This window comes from Primulina tabacum, chromosome 5 (assembly GCF_025594145.1).
Source record: "Primulina tabacum isolate GXHZ01 chromosome 5, ASM2559414v2, whole genome shotgun sequence".
In the NCBI taxonomy this organism is placed as follows: Eukaryota; Viridiplantae; Streptophyta; class Magnoliopsida; order Lamiales; family Gesneriaceae; genus Primulina; species Primulina tabacum.
Genome location: NC_134554.1, coordinates 34,093,059 through 34,100,468, shown reverse-complemented (window position 1 = coordinate 34,100,468; position 7,410 = coordinate 34,093,059). Strand labels below are relative to the sequence as shown.

Here is a 7,410-nt window from a genome sequence, read left to right as displayed (position 1 = left end):
CACATTTTTATTTTGCTGAAGGTGGCTTTATCCAGCGTCTTGTACATAACATCTTTAGCCACGTTGTCCAAGTTGGTTTTTATCTTGTCTTCAGCTGTCCATTCATCCCGGGATTTTTCAATGCGGTGTGGTGCCTCATCAGTTATGACAATGGCAGTGTTTGCCTTCAATATTTTCATGGGTCCATCTATAATAACGTACCACATGTCATCGTTTTGTGCAGCTAAATGAGCATGCATTCTGATTTTTCAATCATCAAAATCTTCTCTAGAGAACATTTGAATTTTGTTGAATGAAGACATGGTAATCAATTTGTATATTGGAATATTCAAGAACAAGATTCAACTGTTCTGATACCACTTGATAGGATCGTTTAAGGGTGGAAGAGTGTTTAGAAGGGGAGGTTGAATAAACACTCACAATTTTCACAACCTTTTCGACTGATGAGTCAGTTTAGTGATAAACTGATACTCGGGAATCTTGTAAGTCAATATCAATCAGTTAACAATAAAAGTGCATAAATAAACTGACTGATAGATAGAATAAAAACTGAGATAAGAAGACAGAAGATTTTATGGATGTTCGGAGATTTCAAACACTCCTACGTCACCTCTTATATCACAAGGATAAGATATTCACAAAAAAACTTTGATTGATACAAAAATTTGTACAGACTCACTTCAGTTTTGGATTTAACAATGCCAAACTGAAACTCTTAGTTACAAAACAATTTACAGTGCTCAACTGGACTGAAATAATTTAGCACAACTGATCTCTTCAAGATCAAGTATTATAACAATAACGGTTTGTGCTTGTAAGCTTGAAGTATAATCTTGAATGCTATGAATGTATACAATAAGAGTGAGCAAAGATTTCAGCAGAGTAACAGTATATCAATTGGGTTGATTCAGATTCAGAGTTGAGATTCAGAGTGTTGTATGTGTTTCTCAGCTGCTCTTCTCTGCTATTTATAGGTTTTGCCTCCAACGGTAATATTAAATACGATTTGAAACTTTGTATCCGTTGTTTGCCACGTCAACATTCTTCTGACAATCGTACACTGCAACTTTTCTAACATGCGGCTATCCCTCTACTTGTTGCAGTCAGCTTTTGTGTAGTTGTTGGTTGAACGTCATTTTCCTTAACTGATGACGTGTATAGATGAAGGATCAGCAGATAGAATATAGCCGATAAGCTTACAACTGATTGTAGTAACTGATCAGTTCCAACTGATCAGTCAGTTGTCTGTATAGTTCAGTTTGCTAGTAGTAACTGATCAGTTCTAACTGATCAGTCAGTTGTCTGTATAGTTCAGTTTGCTAGTAGTAACTGATCAGTTCTAACTGATTAGTCAGTTGTCTTCGAGAAACTGCGCACTAATATTCAGTTATGGACAACCGATAGTTTGCATATTTTAGATCAGTTTCTATCAGTCTTCTTGATCAGTTAGTTCAATCTATTAAACGCTCAGTTTGTCAAACTTCCGAAATTCAGTTTCCAACAGACCCTATCAAGACCGGTCGCATTATTTGTTAGTGTTTTTTGGAAAAAAAAAAACTAAATTGTTTATTCACCTTCTCTAAATATATCACTGATCCTAACAAAATAAATGGTGGGCCGATCACTCCATGATCTTAACATGTAAGTCTACCGTCTGGCCCGTTTTGACTAGTCTTTAAATGGATCGCTAAAATCGTAACTCAACTCGACTTTCATAATTACAAGTTGGGACAACCCGACAAACCTAACTCAAGTGACATATTTAATATGAACGTCTAACTGACATTATTTATAAAGTAATATCCTTAGTGTTTTAGTTTTTTTCTAAAGAATTTATTTTCATCATAATCTATATTTTTTTTCAATATTTTTTTAAAAAAATTGAATATTAGAAACATCCAATTATTATATAAAAAATTGAATATTAGAAAAATCCAATTATTATATACATAAATTAATTATTTCTTAAGGCTTTAATTAATAGTTTTATCCATTATTTTGTGTGCATTGTATGGCTACACTTTCTTCTCTCACGTAATATTTTAAATTTCACAAAAAATTTGTGAGTTCGTCTTTTGAATCAATTTTTTATGATTGATATTCGACTTGATTCAATCCATAAAAAATTTTATTTTTTATGTGAATTTTATTATTTTTAATGACAATTTTTTTAAAAAAACAATTTCCGCTAGATAAATTTTAATCACAATTTTGGACCGGAAATCTAGTTTTGTAAACCTGCGTCTGCGAGTCACAAATGTGTGCGGGCCAAGTTATAGATTCGATGATTTGAAGGTGGAATGTGCCATTTTGGGATTTGGGGATAAAGTCCAAATTTCGGTGGAGTGTCCAGATTTCTCACCAGTAAATCTCCATTCTTCAGTTACCCAAGGCTAAAACCAAGAGTTATACCCCAAGAAAAAGTAAAATCGGAGAATTTAGAAATGGAAGCAATTCCCCCGTCATCATTCAGCGATTTCCCCGACGATGTGCAGCTCTGTATTCTCTCATTCCTCCACCCGTCAGAGCTGGCGGCGTTTGCCACTACGTCCAAACGGTATGTTACCCTGTGCCAGGACGACCAACGCCTTTGGCTCTCGATGTGCGACCGCCGATGGGGATCCCAAACCCAAATAACGAAATGGGGAAGTGGGAAAATCTCTTACAAACATCTCTACAGGTTTCTCGAAGAGTACGAGAATCTCATCGGATTCTGGCGCCGCTGCGGGGATGCCACCACATCATATCCACTGCTTGTGTTCTTTGAGTGGGGCCCGTTTTATGTCACCGGTTCTAGGATTTCGCCATCTAAAGATCGTGGATATGGTGTAATCAAGAAACCCTTTTTATGGATGAGTGTTACATCAGATGGGGAGCCCTTGAATTATCTCGATTTCAATGGGAAGTTTCCTATGACCCCGGGGAATATAGTGAATTCTGAAGAGTTGGGGCTTGTGGAGAATGAATTGATTCAGGTGAGTGTAAGTTTTACGGACAAATGCCATTTGGTTGTGGAGGAGAATTCAATGTTGTGGGGGTTCAACAGATTTTCTAGCTCGGAAAATGTGAAAGGGGAGGTGTGTGATGATGTGTTCGGGTCTCCACCGGATCGATTGGTGCATGAAATTTATCAATATTTTGCTAACAGGACGAGTCCCAGTGGGAATGGGGGGTCAAGAAGGCAGAGGAGGAGGGAGAAGAAGCAGGGAAAGGCGAGGAAATGGGAGCCAGAACATTTTGTGAAAATAGTTAATTTTTCACCTAAGCCATCCCGACCATTGCAAGGACTATGGAAGGTATTAACTCTTCCACAGAGAGGCTTATCTTTGTGGCTGATTTGTTGTATGTAAGGTGTGATGCATTTTGTTGATTTGGAACTGACCTTGTTAATTGTCATTAAGTTGTGGGATTGATCCATTTGTGTCTTGGGTTAGATTCTAGAATGAAAATTTAGCGGCATGTTGGACTATCAGCTATTTAGCTTGAGAGGCTTTTATTTTCAATTGCACTTGCACCGCGTCATAACCTAAGCTGTTGTGGCCCCTTTGATGCATTGTGCATGACAACGAAGCCTTGTATTGGTGTCCTTAAGGCTCAAAAGTCAAAACACCCTTTTAGAATCCCTTAAAATATAAGATTAGAAATTCCAAAATGAAATGCAGGATAAAGGGTTTTCATTTTCACTTCATCTGTAAAGAGTTATAGTAATAAATTTTCTTCACATTTTCTAATTCCTATGTGCAATCTTTATGGCACTTCGCTTCCATAAAATGTGTACGTCACTTTGCACAATGTGTCGTAGTGCATGTCATACTTCTAATAACTATGGTGATATGTGGCTAATGCCGGAGGAAAATCTTTTCCACATTGTTGTTTCCATGTATCCTAAGTTGCTCTATGTTGTCTCACATATGGGAATGCATTCCTGGATGTGTGTCGTTGCCTTGGTTTGTTGTTACACTTTCTTTTTGCACGAGTCTGGATAGAGTGTTCTTATCTCAAGTTGGAATCCTTCATATTTATCATTCAGTTGTTAACATTGATGCAGTTCTGTACTATTTTATTTTTTCAATTTGGTTACATTCTATTTTCTCAAATCAAATGAAAATGTTTCTTCTTTGTTGCATTTGATAATTATCTCGGTTTTTCGTTTACTTCAGCTGTTTAAGCTTTTCAAATGATTATGCAAACACATCATGTGACTCAAATCCGAGAACTAAGCCCTAAATATGAATACATTCATTACTGACTTCACATTTTAGCCTCACTTTTGAGTCGTTTGACTAATAGTCAACTCATGACTTACCATCAACTATGTGTTTCTCTTTGTTGCTAGAGACCTAACTTTCTTATATACTCATCATCTGTATTTGCCTATATTATTAACCAAAGTGCATATGCATGAATCTTATTTTCTACATTTTTAAGATGGTGGCAGTTAAGCTCATGGCTTTTTTTTGTGTTTCTTGTTTTAGGGTATATGTGAGGACTTGAGCTTAGATTTTTATCTGGTGACCTATGATGACATTGGGGCCATTGCTTGCCGTAAGGTTGGTGGGGAGACGTCAAGACCTCTTACGCATCACGCCCCAGTATTTTGGACTTCGAGTACTACTTTTGTCGAGTCTCCATTTTCCCCAAAAGAGGATCATATATACAATTGTCGCTTGCATCTTCGTCCAGCTGTTGAGAAAGATCAAAGTTATGACTATTCGCGATCTTCAGATGATAAAGCCGTCTCACGAATGCTTTATATCAACTCGAGTTATGACTTGGTTATTCCAGATTTAGCTGCGAATTCGATAAATTCTCAGCAGGTTGAGGGAAGAATTTGGCAATATGAAAATGGGACATTCGGTTTTGGGTTTCTTAGAGATAGTTACATCATAGACCTGAAACATGTTGCAAAAAATGGCCGACTTCTAGATACAGTAGATACTTCAAATTGTTGATATTTCATCTATCCCCCTTGTTGGGGTAAAATAGAACCTGTGGATCTTTACCTTAGGATTTCCTGTGTACGTTATATACTATTTGCATTGTGCTTCATTATAACATTTATCAATCAAAATTGGTACCATGATTCTTTTATGGTACTTGATATAGTTCCTCTGTGTCAAATTTCCTTTATATTTCATTTAATTAATCTTGAGCGATTATTTGCTCCCTCGTCCAACACACACAAACTTTTGGGAAATGTAATCTCTAACATGAAAAAAAATGCATGAAAAGTATGTGGTTTGTCATTTGCCAACATACAAATGGAAGAATCAGTCTTGATCTAAATCACACGTAAACCAAAACAACATTTGAACATTCCATAAACTCATGCAATGAACAAAGATTATCATTCAAGAAGCTTCACACACATAAAATTCGAAACTATGAGAATCCCACTGTATTATCAAGCGTATAACTCATTCTTGATTGCGAAAACCGAATCGCGTCGAGGAAGTTATAATCAATACTGATGAAGATAGGACACACGACAATATACGGGATACTTTCAGATCGGATTGTTGTCAGGAGCTACTCATGGTCACCTTCAAGCTGGCTCAAGTTGCCTTTCTCCTTGATAAGTTGAGTATGGTGGTGTTTGCAGTAAAGGCGCCCCTCGTGTGCTATATAATTGGATGGACTGATGACGCATCCTCCATGGCTGCACTTGAAACAGCTCTTGTGGTAAGCTATTCCATTCACAGTCACCTGTACAAATTTATGCTATGATCTCAATATATGGTTTATAAGGAATTAACACATTACTTCCCAACTCTTTTAGATACATCTAAACGACATATATTTACCTTCTCGGTTGGGTAGGCAGTTTTCTGGCAGGCCAGACATTTGTCTCTTGTTCCAGCAAACATACTTGAGACCTTATTTGCGTTTGGTTTCTGCAAAAAAAATGAAGATTCTTACCACATTATTTAGATTGAGAGTGCCAATCATCTAACAATATCCCAGGAAGAGTCAACCCCCCTTATCTTCTTGGGCAACATCGCGTGTGGCAAGTACTTGTTAGAACAAAATCTATAAGTGATGGTTCTGGAGCAATTCAAATATTTCAAAGCATTTCCAATCATTATGTCACATAGATCGCTACACAGGAGGACAAGATATGTTTTTCTCACAATTGCTCCAACTTATAACTAGCACAAGTCGAAGATGTGATCTTCCCTCTTGTACCAATCATAGCACCAAATGTTTATTGCCGTAATGAAAGCATCCCAAGAATTCCCACAAGACACCAGGTTCCAATTGTTTATTGACGGCCCAATACATATCTCCTTAGTTTCCGCCTATCTAACCTCAAGATTATCCTCGAAGCACATCAATAAGCCCTCTTACCTCGATGTCGCCAGGCTTCTCCGGTTTCACAATCTTAGGTGTTCCTGATCAACATAACTAACAGAGTATCAGTATTCTTTCCTTGCAAATCAGAAAAAATATAACTGGCTATATATATATATAAGTTTGTCATTACCTTCAAAGCTTTTGTCTAGACTGCCAGTTCTCTTGAAGAGCTGATCAAAGTGTGGCCTACAGTACAGAACTCCCTCAAAAGAATTGTAGTTCGCTAGCTGTAATTTTTCATGTTGCCACAAGAATCATTGTTAGCAATATAGCTGAATCTTTACTTCATCAATTCGAGAATTAGGTGCTCTGAACTTGATCTGCAGCAGATCCATTGAAGCAACTTTTATATCACAACTTTCAGATCAACAAAAACTCGGTTCCTTGATCCGAACAAATTACAGCTAAACAATATACTCAAAACATTACATGGGAATCGTTCTTTGTTAAAACTTGTGACTCTTCCAAATCAAAATCTTTAAGTTCCATCCCTAATCAAGATCAACCTACTTACAAAGATCTATATGTGAAACCTCATCTAAGGATCCAAGATTAGCATATCAAAGAGAACAAAAATCTAAACACACACCTTGAGAGTCCCTTTGCAGTGGTGGCATCTGAAGCAAGCTTTATGATAGATTCTATTATCTGCAGTTAACTTGTCCACAAGATACACAGTTTTGTCACATGCCATGCATTTTTGTGTAGTTCCTGCAAATGCCATGTCCGCAGCAAGATGTGTTGTTTGGTGCACTGTGAGTGTCCTGCTGGTGAAGTCTGAAGATAAGAGGAGGGAAGGGGACAGAGAAATATGAAGGGGATTGTGGAGACCAGTAAGCAATCAATTTGTCTTATTTTTCATGTTCCAACCACCTTTACTATATTCTTTTTTCTACTTTTTTTCCCTCTCATGTGCTGTAAAAATTATTTTCCTTTTGTTTCAAGATTCATTTTCTTGCCTCAAGAGTAATTTCCACTCCATTTTCAAACTATCAATATTGCTTTGAATTTAAATTTTCACCATTATTTCATGTTCCTATATTAGATTATTGCATA

The 7,410-nt window shown here is 36.9% G+C and overlaps 2 protein-coding genes across 2 annotated transcripts; one reads left to right on the top strand and one right to left on the bottom strand.

The window, feature by feature from the left end:
- Positions 1 to 2,240: 2,240 nt before the first annotated feature.
- Positions 2,241 to 5,107, top strand: LOC142547445 (F-box protein At3g12350-like). The gene is made up of 2 exons (XM_075655752.1): positions 2,241 to 3,296; positions 4,476 to 5,107. The coding sequence occupies exons 1-2, from the start codon at positions 2,445 to 2,447 to the stop codon at positions 4,950 to 4,952; spliced, it is 1,329 nt and encodes a 442-aa protein (XP_075511867.1). The 5' UTR covers positions 2,241 to 2,444; the 3' UTR covers positions 4,953 to 5,107.
- Positions 5,108 to 5,293: 186 nt separating this feature from the next.
- LOC142547447 (LIM domain-containing protein WLIM1-like) lies at positions 5,294 to 7,210 on the bottom strand. Its single transcript, XM_075655753.1, has 5 exons — positions 6,944 to 7,210; positions 6,485 to 6,581; positions 6,349 to 6,392; positions 5,805 to 5,894; positions 5,294 to 5,706 (listed from the first exon to the last, which is right to left on the bottom strand). The coding sequence occupies exons 1-5, from the start codon at positions 7,076 to 7,078 to the stop codon at positions 5,530 to 5,532; spliced, it is 543 nt and encodes a 180-aa protein (XP_075511868.1). The 5' UTR covers positions 7,079 to 7,210; the 3' UTR covers positions 5,294 to 5,529.
- Between the last annotated feature and the right edge of the window lie 200 nt (positions 7,211 to 7,410).

Excerpts from the sequence above, each read along its gene's own strand:
- LOC142547445 (XM_075655752.1), top strand. The coding sequence starts at position 2,445 with ATGGAAGCAATTCCCCCGTCATCATTCAGCGATTTCCCCGACGATGTG. Across the intron at positions 3,297-4,475 it reads CATTGCAAGGACTATGGAAG|GGTATATGTGAGGACTTGAG; the intron begins GTATTAACTCTT and ends TTCTTGTTTTAG.
- LOC142547447 (XM_075655753.1), bottom strand. The coding sequence starts at position 7,078 with ATGGCATTTGCAGGAACTACACAAAAATGCATGGCATGTGACAAAACT. Across the intron at positions 6,582-6,943 it reads ACTGCAAAGGGACTCTCAAG|CTAGCGAACTACAATTCTTT; the intron begins GTGTGTGTTTAG and ends GAAAAATTACAG. Across the intron at positions 5,707-5,804 it reads CTGCCTACCCAACCGAGAAG|GTGACTGTGAATGGAATAGC; the intron begins GTAAATATATGT and ends AAATTTGTACAG.